Source organism: Centroberyx affinis, unplaced genomic scaffold, assembly GCF_046629955.1.
Source record: "Centroberyx affinis isolate AG114_WGS23_722 - 3 ecotype Tasmania unplaced genomic scaffold, CSIRO-AGI_Caff_v1 ptg003371l_1, whole genome shotgun sequence".
In the NCBI taxonomy this organism is placed as follows: Eukaryota; Metazoa; Chordata; class Actinopteri; order Beryciformes; family Berycidae; genus Centroberyx; species Centroberyx affinis.
The window spans coordinates 33,631-54,705 of record NW_027281361.1 but is presented as its reverse complement, the minus strand read 5'-3'; the positions used below and the strand labels follow the sequence as shown (position 1 = coordinate 54,705).

The 21,075-nt window shown below is 42.0% G+C and overlaps 1 protein-coding gene across 1 annotated transcript in view; it reads right to left on the bottom strand.

Moving 5' to 3' along the window:
- The window catches only part of thsd7ab (thrombospondin, type I, domain containing 7Ab), a 111,445-nt gene that overhangs the window by 62,291 nt on the left and 28,079 nt on the right, over nt 1-21,075 (bottom strand). Inside the window, exons 2-4 of the mRNA XM_071538914.1 lie at nt 11,370-12,204; nt 6,116-6,364; nt 4,492-4,676 (exon numbers count right to left, since the gene is read on the bottom strand). Of these exons, the coding sequence (XP_071395015.1) occupies nt 4,492-4,676; nt 6,116-6,364; nt 11,370-12,204 (1,269 nt within the window). The remainder of the gene's footprint in view (nt 1-4,491; nt 4,677-6,115; nt 6,365-11,369; nt 12,205-21,075) is intronic.

Below are 21,075 nucleotides of genomic sequence, written 5' to 3'. Positions count from 1 at the left end.
TAATGCTTTAGCATACAGTATGTTAAGTAATTGTAGGCAACTAGCATTATCCTAAAAGTGAGAAAATGACAACTTGTAGCACCTCTAAGGCTGGATCGTTAGTTTTAATGATACATGTCTAAACCTGCCAGGCTTGTTTAGGGCAGTGGTTCTCAACGTGGGGTCCAGGGACCACCAGGGGTCCTTGAGGGGGTTCCAGGGGGTCCCCAGCAAATTGATAAATTGTTAAACTTCACCATTATTTAATTTACAAGAAGTTAACACAATTAGAGAATGTAGGAGAATGACTTCTGATCATAGTTTCTCTGTTATTTCTCTACCTACAATACAGATAGTCATGGAATTCTGGACAAAATCATATCTAGCAATAAAAATATTCTCAGATTTGGGTCCGAGAGACAAAATGTCATCAATTGGGGGTCCGTGGCTCTAATGTGGACTAAATTAGGGGTCCTTGATATGAAAAAGGTTGAAAATCACTGGTTTAGGGGATTGGTGAAATAGACAAAAAAGAATGCTCTCTTAGGAAATATTTTCAATGGCAGAAGATCTCTCTCCTCGCAAGACTTTGAGCGTAACCTTTTTTTGTTCACACAGGGAGTGACCTAATTTATATTTTATTTTCAGAAGCTATGAATCTACAGGCCATAGTACAAAAAAAATCAATACCAACTTTGGGTTACATACTTACTTTGTAAAATGTCAAGCAAAGTCAAGTTTATTTATACAGCCCTTTATCACAAGCATGTCTCAGAGGACTTTACAGAGAATGTGTGTAGCTAGATCTAACTAAACACAATCAATGAACAAAGTTATATAGGACAAGCATAGCGAAAAACACAAGGTAGGCCAGAGCAGATTTTAGCAAGACAGAGCTATCTACCGGAGACAGAGAGATGACTTTGGTGCCAAACCTCTCGTCAGTTATTGGGTAAGGTCACCGATGGGCCAAACTCCCAAAATGTCGGTGCAGTCCTTTAAGGATCCATATGGGTGGGAATGGATTCAGTTCTTTCAGAACTGCATCCTCAGGCGGCTGAGCGTCTCTCCCTCTCTCCAAAAAGCTCTCCCCTTCCCAAAAGCCATAGTTTTGTAGCCTTAGCAGAGGGAGTGCTGGGTGCGGCGATACTGATCTCGGGTCAGATCGGAGCTGCTCCCCCGTAATGATTAAGGTTACGATTTAGGAGGTGGTAAGCTGATTCCAGATCTCCGCCTGAGGGTATCTTCCGCCCCGTTGCATGGTGATATTTATGTATGAGATAGGGGGGAGAGCGAGAGAGCGCCAGTTGCAGCAGACTTCACTGAGCCACTGTCTGCCTCTCTGTCTCAGTGGTACGCTGGGAGATTACCCCCCAACGGAGGGAAGAGAAATCCTGCGCCAAGAAGATAAGAACACACACTTCTTTTTAACTACCCCTGACGAGTGTGTGCGCGTGTGCATGCGTGTACGTGTGCACAAATACCCACAAGCATGCCCACGCTGACACACACACACACACACACACACACCAACGCACACACGTGGCAGGCACATTTCTGCACAGCCGGCCCTAGCAACACCGCTCTCTACACGTTTGTATATATGAATCTTTAACTGCATACTGCACACGGAGGTAATACGCGCTTTAACATGTATGAGCGCTCTAGTTTCAGTCCACTCACATATGCTCCCACTGCACTCAAATACACCCCTATAGGACTGTAGCTAGAGGAGAGCTAGCTAAGAGAGAGACAGACAGAGAGAGAGGAAGAGGGTGGGAGGGAGGGAGAGAAAATCTCAAAACGGAGACATTACACATTCCTTCTTATACGATACCCGTTGTTTATACAGCATCTGTTCATGGATCATGGATTCACTCCAGGCTACCAGACACATCAGTCGTTAGTTAAGAGTGAATTCATGGAGAACCGATGGACCACCACTCACTTCAAAATGAGGAACATCCCTCTAGCATGGCAAATGCACTTCTCAGCTTTCCCCACACAAGTGCACATAATTGGTAAGCTGAGTCTTAAATGTATTAAACCAGACTAATTGGGCATAAGATACATATAATATTAGAACCTCACCGGAAATGTTAACATTTTCACATAAATAAATGTCCGTTTTGCTACTCTCTATTACCGATTGATAAAACACACCAGTGATTCAACCTATATCCAGTTAATGAAAGCTTTTATATTTTCTGTTGTAAACACCCGGTGTCTGGTAGCTCTTTAACTGGGAAAAATCCTCTGCTGCACAGGAAGTGATGCATTTTATGTTTCCGGCAGCAGTTTGTTTGGAATAAACAGAAGAAGAAGAACTGGGTAGTTAGCATGAGCAGTGATAGCCACCATGGCTGAACCATCAACCACCTACAGAAACGCAAACTTCATCAACAGAAAATCCAAGCTCCGCCCACACTGCTTGATTGACAGGTGATCTCTGGCAAGTGCAGTGCAGAAACACCACAGCAATGAGACACTGAACCTCTATCTGCTCATTTTGAAGGCAGGTTTTGAGGGTAGGTAAGAGTGCTAAATTTCTAAAATGTAAAATGTCGCTTCAACTACTACTTAGCGTTAGGAGTGATTAAATACCGTTCCAAACTACACAACATCCTCTTGGTTGCGTGAGACAAACATCTCTCCACATATGGCGAGCGGTGAGTGGACATCTCACCTCCTTTCAGCCTTTTTCACCCTCTCTCACGCGATCACAGCGGTGGGTCTCCATAAGCTCGGACTCAACTAATGTCTTTACCACCCTCTTTAAGAGGGCAGCTTTGACTCTAAGCTGGCTTGACAAGTGTCAGAAACGGAGGCCTTTGCACTTCCAACCACTGACAAGTCACACCAGGACACATGAGCGGATAAATCCCTGATATAAAATGAGGGGACTGATTCCCGATTTGATCTGAAAGAGGGGAGTGGCAGTGGGTGAAATGCTGTTTAGATGTGCCGAGCAAAAGCTTGAAGCTGACAATGTGGCCACAGTGGGATATTTGAAGACAGAGGAAAAAAAAAACCCATAACACAGTAACTAATAATGCTGATGCAAGATTCTCTGTCATTGTATATTTGGACATGAATTGAGGCAACATGTCGGCTTATGTCTGATGCAAGCGTTTGATATGCAATTATAAACCAGTGCTACCAATCCACCATGGGACTGCTGTTCTTGTGCAATGTGTGGAGGAACATGTTACTTGTCATTTAATGGTCCTTGATCTAAATTACTTGAGTTCCACTTGAGAATTCATCTGATTGTTTTCAGGCCATGCTATCTGAATGCTGCAAGATGTGATGCATGTGTGTGTGTGGTGTTAACTTTGGTTATGGAAACAAGATTGCTGATAGCATCGTCAGATCCAAAACAAAACTAAAATAAGCCATTGACACACTTGGACTTTTTTCACCATCCTGGAGACGGAGCAAAGGGCAGCAGACAAAAGAAGAGGGACTGGCATGACGACGCCTGGAAAGGTTGGCAGGAAAAAGGCAGAAGCCAGTGCCACTTTTAGTTAGTTAAACCCTTTTATGACATTCTTCTTTATAGTAACAGCCTGGAGATGTAGTACCAGGGGAGTGAAGGTTACGAACACACACAGATTCACAGCTGGGAGTTTCCAGTATAACAACAGTCTTATGGCCACTGAACAGCTTCACTGGAGCATGTGTAATGCCACGCTCAAGGAGAGTATTTTGAAGGAGGGGAGAACAAGTTTCACTCACATCCCTGCCTAGATTTTTCAAGCCGGTCTAGGGATTCGAACGGCTTCAAAGCCTCGATCCATTCAACACCTCGGATAAAATCTTGACCACGTATCCTGCAGCAAGAAGCAGCTGGTCAAAGACACTTTGGATTTAATGGTTGCCTCCTTGAGCATATACAAAACAGATATACCGTATGTGAAAAACAGACAGGAAAAAGATTGATTTTGTTGTTAAAATCCATTCACCCTACTGCCCAAGCACCGTTCTGAGTCCATGTGGTACAGGGCCAACACTACCTCTAGCATCTGCAGATGAATTTCAAAATAAGAGTGATACATGGATCAAATAAACCCAATAAATAGCCTTGTATGATACAGCACTGTGGTCTTTCATTTGCATTTTTGATCTGTGCATCACTGTTTTTTTTACATTTGGTCTGAAATTTGGACCGATTTGGAGGACGGCACTTGCACAGTAGAGTAAACAGTCGACTGAGACATGGAGTTTTCCATTTTTGAGATGTTAAAGGTGGATTGTTAACAAGAAAATCAAACTTTTGGGGGTCTAAATTTCACATATATTTGTTTTTATATACTGAAGAAGGAAGCCATCTGATCAGATCCCTTTTCGACCATCCGCTCCCTGCCACACAGTATAAGGTCAAGATTTGCTCCGAGGTTTTGAGAGGGTCGCGCTCAGACTCAAGAGGCAAGCAAATGCAAATGATTGACAGCAACATCTTGAGGCAGTTCAGGCTACAGGATGACAGCAGTTTTTTTTATTTTTTTTTACCTTTGTCTTTTTCTCTGAGGTCGTTGAGGTATGTCAGAAGTTCAGCGTTGGCCTGGACGCAGTAAACTTCCCTTGTCTGCAGGCCACCCCCGCAAAGCCCCGTCTGGTTGCTACGCCGACGGTCCTGTTGGCTTAGCAACACGTCCACTCGGCAGTCGCTCCACTCCGTGGTTCTCCAGGTGTAACTGGAGAGAACGAACGTGTGGAAGAGGAGGGATGGACGGAGGGGAGGGAGGGAGAGAGAGAGAGAGAGAGAGAGAGAGAGAGAGAGAGAGAGGTGTGTGTGGGTGTGATGTAGTGTCAAAATGTATAATCTGGCAGACCTAACTTTAGCACACAATAACTTAGTGTCGCATGGTAAGAACTTATTTTTTCTTACTGAATTTTAGTATACTCATATTTCTGAAGAGACCCTGAATAGATGTAAACTTGTCTCTTTGTAGTTTCAAAAACATGATGCAACGTTTTTCTGTTTACTTCTCAGTATGTCTGCAGCTATTGTCATCAGGGATGTAGTGAATGGTAAATCCACTTATCTCAGTTTAATCTGCAGAACAGTTTATACACCAGTTTACCCACTTTTTAGACTGACATAAATCTTGACGAGCCAAAGCCATACTATACATCACAGTATGTAGTAAAAAAAACTATAAAATATATAGATTTTTGTTTTTACTGGTGGATGTTTGACTAATGATCACAAACTGGACTAGTTTACCCACTTATTTACCACTGTATACAGTAATCTAATTGCAAGGAGGCATAGCAGTGTCAGTGGAAAGCAAAAACTATGAGAGGAAACCATTAAACAGAACAAAACAACAGCTGCCTGAAATTTCGGTGTGAGAGGTTGTGTTTTTTTGGCTGTGAAGATAAAAAGCTTTAAGTATATCATGGGTCACGAGGGGCTTGTCCGACAGAAAATCAAACACTGTGCAGATTGGGAGCAGGGAAAAAAACTCTTATTTTGGCAGTAGCTGAGTATAGATGGTATATGATGAAATTGAGTGAATGAAGGCCATCTGTGAGTTCGAATTTATTAATCTGTGTTTGTGTGTACGACTCAAATATCCTTGCAGTCTCCCTCCATTTGTCTCTGCTTTGTGTCTGGCACAACCCCAAGCACTTATACTAATCTGTCTCCATATGCTGTGTCCTACACACACACACACACAAACACACACACACGCAGACACACGCAGACACACACATACACTCTCACCCGTGGGCCACCCAGGAGAGCAAATTAGCTTACTGATATGAGTAAAGGGAAATCAACAGGAAGAGTGCATGGCCCTAGTCTGAGTGAATACACTTACATTTTACTGTGCTCTCTGCCTACACTTTATTGGAATAAAGAATGAATCCCTGCAGTATGTTTTTTAGCTGGGTCTAAAACGAGAAAACTTGCCGTTGCCAAGGAAGAGGGTATTACCACAATCCAACATGCATTTCTATCCCTGTGAAACACGAGCTCCTATCTATACACAATGTGACACTTTCACCCCGAGCTGTGAAAGCACATCTACGCTTTCTCTCTGCAAACCCCAGAAGCGACTGCTCGCCCCCCCCCGCCCCCCCGCTGTGTCTCACACTCCCCCGCGTGTTACAAAGTGACACTCACGTGGCGCAGGGTGGCACCCCGTCACCCTGGGGTTCGCATGGCTCCGACTCCTCCAGCGGAGGGCACTCTTCCCCCTCCCCCACAGGGAACTGGAGCACCCGTCTGCTCCGGGTGCGAGCGCCGCCGGGAGACTCGGGGTCCACGCAGGTCTTGGAGCAGGGGCCCCAGTCCACCCAGTCAGTCAGCTGGCAGTCCTTGGGGAGGACGCAGGACTGGACCGTCGGCGGTAGGTCCCTCGGTGTGCACAGGCTGGGAAAGGAAAAAGAGAGAGGGAAATACAGTGAGGTTATGAAGTTTATCTGGGTAGAGCTGGATGACGTCCCTGGGGAGCATTAAAGCTGCACTAGGCAAGATTTTTATTTTAAAATACGCCTGTCGTATCAGCTTAAATCACAAAGTGGGGCTGCAATGGAGAAGAGTGTCCCATCCCCCCTAATTGAGACCCCGCAGTTTGCCCAAATGAAATTCTGGTGCCGGACATTTCTCCACCCACAGAATGTGATGAATCTAAACTTTAAGTCCCACTGAAACGGAAGTTAGAGCGTCTTTAGCTTCTGTACTGTGACGTATTTCCCAGTGAAGCAGAATATTTGAGCGGTGTACAGTTACAAGAGGGATTTAAATCAAACCCTTCGCATTTGATTGGACCGCTAAACAGTGGGCGGGGCTTAGAGTTTAGCGCGATACGGAGCTACAGAGGACTGGTGGCTCCACACACACTAGGTTGAAGAATGATTGATGGGTGGATGTCATGATATTATTGGTTGAAATTGATTGGTTCATGCTTACGTAAGCACACGGCATATTTTGTTTTACAGGAAGAAGACATGATTGGATTTTGATATACAAAGAAATTTGTTGTTTGTTGTTTGTTTTTGTTTTTTTTGGCATATATTGTTAAGTAGGTGCACAGTATGACAGGGGATGTGATCTAAAAGGGTTAAAAATGCATTTTTCATTTCGTCTCGACTTTAAGAATGAAATACAAACTGTTTCCGAAAAAGCAGCGAGCAGGTGCTCCATCCGAAGCCGGATCCTTTGTGTCTTTTGTCCCTTTGGTATCCTTTGGTATAAAGCGGTCACAAACCAGCCGGGTTGGTAAACATGAGCATGCTGTGTGCAGTTTACTGACACCACACTACATGACTTCGGAGAATTGACGTTAAAATTTCTCAAACAATTACCTCTCGCCGCCATTTGGAGCAGTTAGTGTGCAGCGTTGCCTGGTGTAGCTGTAAGCACTGGTTTATGGCCTTTGAACATGTTGATGGAACAAATAGTGGTGTGCGAAGGTTCACTTAAAGCTCTTTGCCCCTGACTGGTACCACATTTTATCATTAGCTAATCTCATTAGCATACATACTGCATAATCAGTTTCGCATTAGTAATAAAACACAAGGCACACAATATATATATATCTCCTTAAGTGTTAGGTCCATCAAGACAAGCAAAAGCACCTCTGATCAATCGCTCGCACTCATCTTTTAATCATTTGACTAGCATTTAGCGGTAATGAATCACCCGTCCTCTTTGGGCACCTTCCGAATCATTAGAAATTTGTTCTAACTAAAGCCGACCGCTTTCTGCTACTCAGTCTGCATGTCTTTCCCTCGAGGCGATGCAGCTGACGAGCTATTAGTGCTAATTACAGCTCTGCTTCATTTAGAAACCTCTCATTTAGACGTTGCCACCACACTTCACCTCCAGCGACTCAGACTTTTGGTAGAAATGGGGAAACATATGAGCTGAGTTTGAGTTTGAGCTGTGTTTTTTTTTTTTTTTTTACTTTTACGTCTTTGCAGATTAAGACACCTCTGCAGTCTTTGAAGTGGTACCGGAGCGACACTGTGAAAAATCTTAGTTTTGTTCTGCTGCCAAACACACTTGGTGTGCCGGCTCATTTTCCATTGGAGAAAAACAATAAGGAATTTTAACGGATGTTGGTGGATGTGACACACTGGGGGTGACGCTTCCATTTCCTGCCTCAGATGGAACTTCACGTGTTCTAAAAAGCCCCTAATGCGGCCAGTGACCCATTTTCACTGCAACTGGATCCTTTGAGTTTTTGCCGTTTGTTGTGTCTGTGCCCGAGCATTTTTGTGGAGGTTTTGAAGTCGGAAGAAGTCATTATTTCTTCATCTCAGTCATTCAGACAGAATGAGGACACAATCATTCTCTATTTAAATAAGTAAGATGATGTCTCAGAAATGCTCATTTTTTAAGCCTGTAGGTTTTACACAATAACATGCAACAATGGACTCCAAGGGCTTCCAGACAAAATAGAGACGTTCTGAAAACACTTCAACACTTGAGCGCTCATTACTTGAACTGCATTCATCAAAACAGTTTGCCACTGAAATGGTCTAAAAAGACAACTCTATATGGGTCAAGTGATTAAGAAAGCCTTTCCACAACTTCAGTGCCTTGGAGAAATAACCGTCTGAGCGGAACAGTTATGTGAAGAAAAGGAGAAACACAATTACGGCACCATATGGGACACTCAGCATTAAATGCAATGATGTAATGCGATACGTTCTAAGTGCCTTCGGTGGCACAGCGAAATTTCAAAAGGTCATGATGCAAGCCTGATTATCCAGACACAAGCATAAGGCTGAGCTCTTTCAAATGATCCCTTGTAAGCAACTGGCCCGTTTGGGCAGGGGCGAAGACTACAGAGAAAGTAAAGGCCCAATGACAGATGTACATCAAACAAAATTGGAAATGAAGCGAGCAAGATGTTCAGAGAGCGTCTGGCTAGGATATGACTGGGTTATCGCTTCACTGGGAAGTTTGTTCCACTTTTCTGAAAGTGGCAAAAACAACTATGAATATTTCAGAACTAGAAATAAACAAGTCAAGGATTAATATTTATGTTCCTAAGGGCATGAGAGTTGTTTTCACGGTTCCTTTGAAATATTTGATCCCAGTCACTGCTGAGAACTTGGCACCAACAGCGCATTAATGAATAGATTTAGTACATAATTGATCAAATCTGAGTATACAGTGGCATGTGACAGATATACAATTTGAATGGAGGCTTGCTCTACTGACACTGTCACTGACATTTTCCTGGAGATCAGACACCTTGTGAAATCCTGAAATCCAAGATTCTCGATCGGGAACAGCAACGACACTTGAGGTTATTGTCAGCTGAGGAACAGAAAGCGGGGTGGTAGAGCGGAAGAAACCCCTCTCGATAGGAAAGAACAGCTGACTACCTTACAGAAATCTAATATAGATTAACTGTTTATTATGTTGTTGTCAAGTCAACATCTCAAAAGCACTTAAAAGTGCTACTTTGGTCCTATAACATCACGGTTAGGGATGTGCAAAAGACTAATGGGTGGGTGGTCTGAATGACAAATCGACTAGTTGGTGTAAACAAAATGCCAAAATTCAACATAAGCTTATTAGGCTATGGGCAAAAATATCTACTGACTAATATTAACCATAAAAACATGCATGATCTGTCACTGAAGGTGATAATTAAGTAATAGTGAATCATTATATAATTTGTTTACGAGTGAACAAGCACGGAGCTGTTGTAAGACACATTTCTCAAATCAAAATCAGTCTGACAAACAAATCTTTTGCATGCTGTACAAAAAAAACATAATATTAACTTCAGCACACATCCTCATGAAAATCTAGTTGATTCGTTTTGATACATCCCTAATCATGGTGTTTGTGAATATGGCTTCTAATGAGTAGTTTATCTCAAATAACTCCTCAAAAGTAGTTATCTAAATAGACATTACACTTTACAGCAAATAGAAAAGGTACGTTGAAATTGTCATGTTCTGAATGTATGTAGTACGCAGTGTACCAAATGTAAGTTGCAAGCACAGATAGAGATACAGATAGATACAGCTGAACTCTGCAAACTAATTCTGTATTGTTATTTAATTTAACCCCGGTGATTTCCTATCAGATGTGGTGCTCCTTGCTGATGGCAAATTCACTGAAGTGATGGAATGTTGCGCTTACAAATTCGTTCAGCAGACAGAATGAATATTTCCATTTATCTCATCTATTTTGTGTATTAGTGTGATGTGCAGTTGGGCCAAGGATTTCTGCTGAGCAATGGATGAGAATTGAGAATGATTTGATTGATTTTATTCTCAGTGAATGAGCGTGACTTTGTACCTCATGGCACTAACAATGTCCGGGCTACAGGTTTGAACACTAAAAATGTGGGCACTCTTTTGGATAAAGGCATCCACCAAATGGCATGTTTGTATAATATTGTTCAAAACGAATTACTTTAATCGCTCATTCAACAAGGCTGCTACTTTCTGGCCACGATGCAAAGATAGAGCTTGTTCTATATTTCACCTATAACACTGATTGACCCTTACCTTACTGTAGCTCCTACCTTAACTTCACTGGAGACGTCATGCCTAACCTTAACCTTAAATGTAGAAAAAACTTTTATTTTTCTGATCATCCATTTTAGAAGACTTTGACTTTGTGGCTTAGCCAGAAAAAGTGTTCTGCTGGTGTCATTATAAGTGACACTTTTGTTGTTTTGTTGTTTAGTTTTGTAGGGAACATACCATTATACATCCATTACAAACCTGAAGATATTGATTCTGAAAAGTGCCTTACAAAGTTCTAGCTAAGACTGAACTCGTGTCATGAAATGAGTGCAGATGAATATAGCCTTGCTTTGCCATTTCCATCCTTGGAAGCTGACATCAAATTCACTGTGGTAGTTGTGCCTCATTGCTCTGACAGCAGAACAGTGACAAAGACACAACAGATAAACATCCTCCCCTACCTGTCACCTCCTGACAAGGAGAAGAAAAACTTTCAGAGGAACAGATTTGGCATCATGTTTAGCTGCTATAAATCTACTGACTTAAGCACCAACACACCCAAACATTAAAGGTACAAATAAAGGTGAGGAGTTCACTTACTCACTCACTAAATAAATAGATAAATAGATGTATATAAATATATATGGATGGATATGAATAGAAAGATAAATACATACATAAACAAGATAGACCGGCAGACAGACAGACAGAATTATACTGTATAAATAAATTACCTCTTAAGGTCTGTTGGCATTATATAGCAGATCATTGCCTAATTTTAAAATGAGATTTGAAGGACAGCTAATATGTTTTTATGTTCTATGATAAAACTATAATGCTGGAGGATCTCTCACCAATGCCTATGTGAGAACTGTCTAGGGCATACACAGTAAGACACTTTTTCACATAAACACTATTAAGAACTTGCCACTCACTTGCGTCCCACACTGCTCCCATTCCTATGTGTGCAGACCACGTCCCGGGTCTGGTAGCCCACTTGGATGTCCCAGAATGGACTCTCTTGCCGGTTGAGACGGTTCCTGGTCCGTTTCTTCTGGATAAGTTCCCTGGTCTCAGGATCTTTGACCCCGGTTCTCTCCCTGAGCCCAGGACCTTTGCCTTTCCTGCGCTTGACTTGGCGCGCTGGCCGAGTCTGTGGGAGGGCACAGGGGCTCCAGGACCCAACCCTGAGGCTGTACATACCCTCTGGACCCGTGCAGGGCCCGGGTTTACAAGACTGGAACTCAGTCAGGTTTGGGCAGACGGCACCTCCAAAAAGTGGAGGAACCAGGACACTGCGGACCCTGTTCATAAGGCCTGTCCCACACGTTTTGGAGCAGGAGGTCCATGGGGAGTACTCGGAAACCACGCAGTCCTGAGGGCAAGGGATCAAGCACGCCTGCTCCAGGCGAGGCTTGGGCTCAAAGTACTCACAGATGGCATCCTCTGCTGGCGACCCGTCTGACTTGAGTATGCAGCCCACCTCCCGTGTCTGAATGCCCTCTTCGCCTCCACTGCATACGGAAGGCCGCGGGGCCCCAAAGGTCCTTGCTGACACTGGCACACACTCATTCCAGGCACCAAGTTGCCAGTCATAAAGGTCCTTGTGCCAGTCACACACACGGAAACAGTTCCTCTGGTTGGAGGGACGCTGGCCCTGGTCACAGTTGGTGTGAAGAGTAGTCCAGCCATCCACATGGGCACACCAGACTGCCCGGCTTTGGCTGCCGCCCGGGCCACAGTCACTGCCCATGCATCTTCCCCATGGACCTGGGGAATGAGGAAACAGGCTGAAGTTACATGGAGAAAGACATGAGGTAAAGCAAACCTTTTAGCTTCAGCTGTAACTCCAAGAAAGACTGTTTGGTGAACTGTAAGGAACCTTGGTAGGGCAATACAAGCACATCAAGGCATTGCTCAGAACATAAAAAATCACTAACAGACAGAAACATACAGTAAACAACAATCAGTGCCATAGTTCTAGAAAGGGTAAAGCATTGTTATTTAGATGAGGAGAGTTTAGAGATTCAGTATCAGAGCTACAGTTTGAGTGTGGGTCATTTATTCAATTCAATTCCTTTATTTAAACAGGTAAGTCCCATTGAGATCGAGATCTCGTTTTCAAGAGAGACCTGTGTACACAACAAGAAAACAAAACAAACAAAATTCACGACAAGTTAATTCCAGACAATCCACATGCAGACAAAATAAGAAAACTAAGAGAAACAAGAGCAATCCCTATATAATGCATCAACCAGCAGCACCCTAAACGTCTCTATGGAGACAAGTCGGTCCAATTTCAGTGAGTCCTGAAGCCTATTCCATCTATTAGGAGCGTAAAAGGTGAAAGCGGTCTTTTCTGACTCTGTGTTCATACGTGGAATGTCCAATCTAATGTATGCCTGCGAACGTGTATGATATCCTGTAGCACTGAAACTTAAAAGCGAAGACAAATACAATTGTAGCTTTGACAATCTGCATCCTACTACTCATTGTAAGGCATTGCTTATTTCTAAAAAAGAAATCCAGTTTAAACTTTAGTTTCTTAGTCAGTTCATTGACATGGGTTTTAAAAGACATTTTTTCATCTAACCAGATACCTAGGTACTTGCAACACTGGACCTTGTGAATTTGAACCCCATTTATTGTACTAATTTAAAATTCATAGGTTTTTTGTATGTGAACTGGTAAAGAGCATGTATTTTGTCTTATCTGGGTTTAGCACAAGCTTAAGTTTAATCAGGGCATTTTGAATGGCCAAAAAATCTGACTGTAAATGAGTAAAAGCTTTGTCAATAGAGGGCGCTGATGAGTAAATTACAGTGTCATCAGCATAATAATGAATAGAGCTGTTCTGAATTAAGCAGCCCAGCTCATTTATGTACAACGTGAACAAGATAGGACCTAAAACTGAGCCAGTAAATTTAGAAAAAGCAAGGAATAGCTGTACAGATGTCAACTGCTGAGGTGAAGCGTAGAATTAGCCAACATCCTGTAGTAACAGTGGATGGATCAATGGAGATCAATGATGCCATTTTGAAACTCTACTGTGCCTTCAAAACAGACACTCATATGCAAGCAATTACATAAGTAGGTACATCTTCACCCTCTGTGACTTTAAACACATCAAACCTTATGATGGCAAAACAAGCTGGATATTTAGTTTGTTCAGTTGAGTTCAGTCTAGTGTAGTTTTGTTTATTTTAGATATTTGTCATTTGAAGATGAAAGAAAAAACACATCACTGGCATATGTAGCATCGTCAAGGATGACACAGTAAATTCAGACTTTTCCATCGCAATCCTTGATCTGTAAAATGTGTTGACAAGCTGTTGGCTATGGAAGCATATCGCATACATAATTCAAATGGAAATGTAATCCTACATTTGAATTTAAATTTGCCACTTATATGTGCAGTTTTTGGCTCAAAATTCAAATTCAAATTCAATAATGTCATTTGCATTTGACATTTCCTATACTAATATTTACATTTCATTTAAACATAGATTTGCACGGTTTATTTTTAGCTTTATTCAAATGATGATACAATTTGGAAAATTAAAATGTATTTCCCGAACTGCATAGATATGTTTCATGTGTTTATGCAATAATGGTGACAAAATTATAATTCATTTATAATATGTCATTTACCTTATATGGTTTTGCACTCTCTAATAGGGCATTTTACAGTTCATTATCAAAGACAATATTATGCTGTAAAGGTGGCAAAATGTTAATGGTTATCCAAATGTAAAAAACCAAACAGCGCCTCCTGTCTTTGCCATTTAATACACTCGCCACTGTGCTGATTCCCTGGCAAAATGCAATTGCAAATGCATTTCAAGACTGCATTAACATTGTCACAGGCCTGTCAGTCATCCCATTAAGGCGGGTCTTGCGTTGGGCAATCAGAAGTACTGTAGCTCACAACGTGGGAAAGGAGAGAAGGCGGGGAGTTCCGTGAAGCTGGCCACAATATAATTTCCGGCTCTGTCGCCAAATTGAATTAGTATTTTAATTCTGAGCCAAAAACTGCACATACAAGTGGCAAATTTAAATTCAAATGTAGGATTACATGGCCATTTTACATATTACATTTCCATTTGAATAATGCATGTAATACGCTTCCATAGTTGGCCACCCTCAGTAGTCTATGGGTGGGTGCAAAAAATATGGAATAGTCATTCAGTGTAACTTGATCTATCACCTTGTATTGCACTACACGTGGGTCAGATACAACAATTCTTAGTGATTGACATGTGCCAGACGGGTGGGGTTCACTGCTTTGGCAATACAAACACAGTGCCCTAAAGTAAAGAGTATGGGCGATCAAAGGAGGGTATCTGAAAGTCAATTTAAAGGAGCATTAAATAATCTATGGCCTTTATCAAACTCTATTGGTAACCAGTAGGAATTGCCACAACATCAACATCATCTCCTCCTACACAGGTCTACCCTCCACCCCACCCACCCCACCCACCCCACCCCACCTCCTCACCCCTCCAGTCCCCTTGAGCAACAGCATCTGTAATTAACACAGACAATGAAGTCAAATTTTGCCAATATATACGAGTAGGCTAGCTAATCAAAGCAGAGATCCAACAAACAGAAACGTCTAGTGAAGAGGTAATATATTCACCATGCAAAACACTGTCATATTAAACCTGTTTTCTCATTAAGAACAAGGTTTTTTAGCCTTCAAAGCTGAAACTCTCATGATGGCGGTCGCTCACTTGTAGCACCGTCCTCCATCGTTGATCAGCTAAAAATGCAAGTAGGTGGAGGGACTGGGGGTGTCTTGGAATTCCAAAGGGTTTGGACCAGAACGTGAGATTTGAGAGCCAGAAATCTCAACATGGTAAATAATCGCTGAGTCATTGCTATTATATATATATATATATTTATATGTATACGATCAACACCCCCCCCCCCCTACACACAAACACACACACATATATACATGGTCATTTCTTGCTATGGGACAGTAAAAATCTCACTTATAGCCCCTTTAAGTATGCCTTTCTGTAATAGAAAACGTCCACCATCTGTATTATCCTGAGCTAGTGAGCCCCACCCATCTGCTACTCCAAGGTTAACACACACACACTAATTAACGCAGGTTAGCTGTGCACTGACAGTGTTATCCAAAGGCTATTGATAGTGCAAGGGAGAAGAAAGCAAACTAATTGTGCAGCTTCACATTTCACCTCACATTAACCTCACACTGCCATATACGCATCACGTTGACCCACATCGGTGCAGAGTAAAACCCTCGCCCGGCGGGAGAAACAGGAGCACATTTCCTGCAATGATTGGGCTCCTTTGCCTCGGATGACAGCCTGTTTGTAGCCTCCGCTCTCATCTCAGCTGCTGATGTGGCTGACAGGATCTAGCTTCAATCAACATGTCGGCACGTCCACAGGAGCCTCAAAGCATATTGCACATGGCCGGTTTACTTCCCACTATATCAACACACTAGATCAATGTCCTGCTGTCGGTGCGGACGACATTTGTGATTCAGAGGTTGTCTGGGCATCCATTAGCTCCGGATCACACCGAGCTACATTTAATAGTTTTTAGAAACATGGTGTCTAGGGTGTTGCGCGCAAGAGAATCAGGGGGTAAAATATCTGGAGCATTCCCCAGACTAATCCTCTCAGCTGCTTGTCTAACTCAATGAAGTCTAGGCAATATTTATTTTCTCCAATATAAAAAGGCGACTTTGAAGTTTTGCCTTTACAATACAGTGTAAAATGGTGAGATCCTAGTGATGATAAAGACAGCAAATGGTGTCTAGAGAGCTGATATTGAGTTTTCATAAAGAGAAATAATGTGTGGTATCATCCGAAATCTAAAGCTCAGTAGTGTGGAATCAAACAGGTTCTCTAATACCAAATGAAGCTCACAGTGCTTGCCCAAATCCAACTTTCCATCCATTAATGCCTTGTTATGTCACATCTTTGCAACTATCCATTTAGCACGAGCAAACCTTTATTGGACTGACCCCGTTATTCACACATTTGAAAAAAAGAAAAAAAAAATTGCGGCTTGGTAAAATGTTTCCAAGGTTGAAAATGTGGATCAGTCTGCTGCCCTGATAGCCCGCAGCTAACTTTTCAATATTGCATGCAGTCTGACAGAGCAATGCACCATTTGATAGTCTGAATTCCAATGCCTTTTGATCAGCATTTATCACATCATTTAGGAGAATTTATTTATAAAATAATCAATTAATTCTACTTTGGGGGTCTTGAAAAAGTCCCAGATGGGGAATTATACTCAGAAAAATTTAATCACCTACATGCCAGTATGACTAGGTCAATATAATGTAGTGGAAAAGCCAATGTAGCACCAAGGTTCTAATCTAGCCGAAGTTTTCAAGATATGTTGCCTCAAAGAAACTTCAATTTGGTAGTCAATCTGCAGTCGGTACAAGTTCAGATGCAGGACAGGACACAGACGACATCTTATTCCTACAAGTATTTTGTTGTAGAAAATACACTTACCTATGCACCTGGGTGGGGTAGGGAAAGGGGAGGTGGGGGTGGTATATATGGTGGCTCTAGGGACTGACGAGGAGATTTCTGACTTTCCAAAGAAAGAACAAAGTTGGAAGGAGGTTATGTTTTCACCCCTGTCTGTATGTCTGTGTTTTAGTAAATTGTCTCAAAAAGTTACAAACAGATTTGGCTGAAAATTGGTGGACAGATAGTCCTCGGGCCAAGGATAGTTGATGAGATTTTGGTGATGATCCGGATCCGGGATTTATGCCATTAGACGATTCTCTTTTTTTTTTTTTTTTTTCCCCAAAACTATTATGCTGTGTTGATGAACAAACATAAACTGTTACGGAGGCTGCAGCTTTGCAAGTTGGAGAATTGTGCAGCGTTGGCGGAGGTTTGCGCTCTACTGAGTGGCTTATAGTCATTAATATTTACTTCAGAGGCAGATGTAAAAATTCATGCATATGTGGAATACTGACCTCTGCCAACGAGCAGATTCATGTTTGTGCTGTATTAGCTGTGACCGCAGCATGATGAGAGATAAGGGGCACAGTTAAAAAGTAAGAGGGGATTTATCTGTAGTGGTAGCCAGTGGGTAGCTGATAAAGGGGTTAGCGGATGACTTAGTTTGATAAATGAAGGAGGGGGAAAATGTGCTAAAAGCAGAATGCGAAAAAGGAAAAATTATTCAATCAGTAATTGATAACAATACCAAAGTATTATGTGCTGATAAGTAAAGTTTAGACTGATCAAAACCAAAATTACTAAGACTTTAAATAATTTAACAATTTTAAATACAATCTATTCTCAATGGAACCAGAATGGCCCAGCCACCACTAAGCACACCTAGTCTTTTTGTTATCAATCATATATCATATTTTATGATCACATATAATATTGTATTGTTTTTTTTTTCAAGTCATGGATATGGAAAACCCATTCTTAGTCATTCCTCTAGATGAGTCATTCTCCACTCTTCTCTCATTGGGCCAACTTCTATTAAATTAAATAACAAAATTAGCTCTTCTTTCTTTTGCTTGGGGCCCCCTGGAGCCCTTTCCAGGACACCCCGGAGTCCCCAGGCCCCATATTGAAGAGCACTGCTTTAAACAATATGTCTGGCGTGCAATATCCCCACTGTCGGGGTGAGAGTCTGATCTCTGTCTGGACCCGTGTGTCCATTTAATGAACAGCTGCTTTGCCCCAGCAGGGTCAGCTTCACTGAGGAATGGGTCACAGTGTTGTTCTTCAGGGCTTGTGTTTGTTCATTATTTATCAAATCCACAGCATCTCACTCTCACACTAAAAGACAGAACCTTTCTTCAGGGTCATCTTTGCTGCCGGACTGGTACTTTACTGGTGATCCTATGACCAGCAGATCTGTCTTGACTTCCAATCAGTGTACCTGTCATATATGACTATATGGAAAAGGTCAACGAGATATTAGCATTAGCATGCTGGCTTGCCTTTATCAGCAAAATTAAGGGGTAGAAAAGCATCACAGGGACGGTGCACTGTTAAGAAAAAGTGCTCTAAAAACCTAAATGTGGTGTAAACTCAGCTGCTACTGAAAAGAGTCAAACCTCCTACACTGTTGGAGTTTCCAGACTAAGTAAAGTAGTGAGGAGCGGCAGCAGTCTGAAGGGGACAATGTGTGAATGTATATATTGTGTAACCCTCCGGTCTCTGTGGACCTACTCTCCCACGCAGCTGCTGTACATGATAATAGGTTCAGTCAACTTGCCAGATTAAATAAAGGTTTGGAAGGTTGATTTTACGGAGGTTTGATTTTACGGAGGACTGCCTTTATTTTACGGACAGGACCACTACTAAACGAACCTTCTTTTAGTGTTGATGTTATTTTTGGAGGCCCATAAAACCCTGAACAGATCATCCAAAGTCTCTGGTGCAACAGCTAAAACTCACCATTTAACAAGCTTGTTTAATGTTTCAGAAAACTTGAGTAGTGTTTTGAATCTCATGTCAACACACCTGAAATTAGGTTTTCAGTGCTTTCGCTTCCCCAGCAAACATTACCAGATGTCAGATTGATTACACAACCCTTCCTGGTTCCAAAACACAACCACAGTGTTTCAAACCACTCTCTTTTTACAGTCTGGGCTGTTAAAAAAGCCAATTCAAGTTGCCCCTCCAAGCATTCCACCCTCTGCATTGGGTTGCAGCTTAGACAGAATTAAACGTAGGAGCTACATTGTGATAATTGCATGTTTGCATAGCCTTTGGCAGAAATAAGTATTACCACATTGAACTTGCCATGTTAAGTCACATTACGCTCAGTAGAGCAACTTGTTTGCCAAGAGCTAGAAAACAAATCTGGTGTGCAAGAGGCAAAGCCAACTGTGTATTGTTATTGTGTTTAAAGAGCATAGCCAGCTAGTTGCAATAAAACACCATTCCCCCATGGTTTTTCATAAAGACAGAAAATGTTGGCATTAACAGTGTGTAACTCCTTTTGAGTCACATCTCCGGTCAGAAGATCGCTATTTTAGGAGCAGGTGAACATTATCCTTCTTATTTAGTGGGACACCTTTTTGAAACAGAGGTTAGCATGGAAAAGAGCAAAGATATCGAAGTAGAAAGGAAAAGACCAGAGGCTAATACTTAACATCTGAAGGAATACTTTGAGCCGCTTAGCATTCATGGATGATTGTTAACCCTGGCCTGCATTCAGTGTGATCAGTGCCCTCGGCTGTACGGCACTAAGCCACAATCCATTGACTAAAGCTCTCCCTCTCACACTTGATCTGAATTTCATTAGCTGTAATACCATGATTGTGCTTGTATGGTTTGAAGGAGCTTCTTTGATGACTCTGATTCATCACGTCCAGCACAAAGCACCACACATAACAGCGAGGCAGACGTTTGAACAAATCATACAATGTTAAATAGTTTCCTCCATTTTTTTCTTTGTTCCCCCCTCTACATGTCTACTGCACTCCAACTCAAGAATAGCAATCTTAATAACTGATTGCGGCAACTGTGTCTTCGTTGATGTGCATGGATATTTTGAACCATTGGATGTTATGAATAGAAAACAATAGAGAAGCTAATTTGATAGATCTACACAAAGCATTCCTATCAGCAGCAAACCATAAAAATCTTTCTGCATGCAGGGTGAAATTAGCCTGGTGAGTTAGAGCTTCCATCTAGCTGTAGGTAGAAGATGCCGGTCTAGAAACCTGAGAGCTGAACAATGTGCTCCAATCGAAATGCGCTCAACCTTTGAGCGTTTACTTTTATTGGTTGCCAGATGTGTCACTCTAACTAGGGTAGGCAGCATCATTAAGATGCTAAGCAACTGCAATGATGTACAACAACATGGAGAACACTGATGCCCATGGTTTATACCAAGTAGCAGATGCAAGGTCTAGCTTGTTGTTGTGTTGTTCACTGGTAAGCTGTGTCACTCTCTTCGCTGATAAATGCCCCACAGAGGATGGAGGAGTTCCCGGGGCTCAAATCACCGGATGAAAAGATGAATTAGAAAGAAAATGCTCTAATCACAACAACACATGCCTCCTAGTGACGCTATCACTGTAGGCAACATCAAAGAAACTCCCCACACTCTTTGGGTCAAAGAGTTGCAGAGTCTGGTTAGGACCAGGCAAAGTGAAATACCTGCAGCTAATAGCTTTGCATCTTCATTTGCCAACACAACTATGACTTGATAATTTTTGGCTGAACTGCACTTCAAATGACCCATTCTTGTTTACAATTCAAACTGTCAAAGTTTTCAAACGGCCAAATTTCCAAAGGTCAAAAGCAATGGTCTGTATAGAGGCCAGTCATGACAAATGTCAAAACTGTCAGTTGCCGTACAAAAACAATCAGTAAACCCCATAATTTCCCCATAAGGTTGTTTTTAAGCTGCAAAACAAATTTTGCAATTTTGTATTCTTCTACATTTTGAAATTCCTCATCAGTTCAATAAATGACACGTGATTGTTACCCTCCGGCTGCGAACAACCCACGGCTGCAAAGCTGAAAAGAAAATGAGTGAAAACAATGAAAACAGAATGCTTGAGCGCATATATATGCTCCAGTAAAGATGCCTTGTTTGCCACCAAAACAAACACTAACCTCGACCCGAATCCTGAAACTGATAAAAAATTCAGGG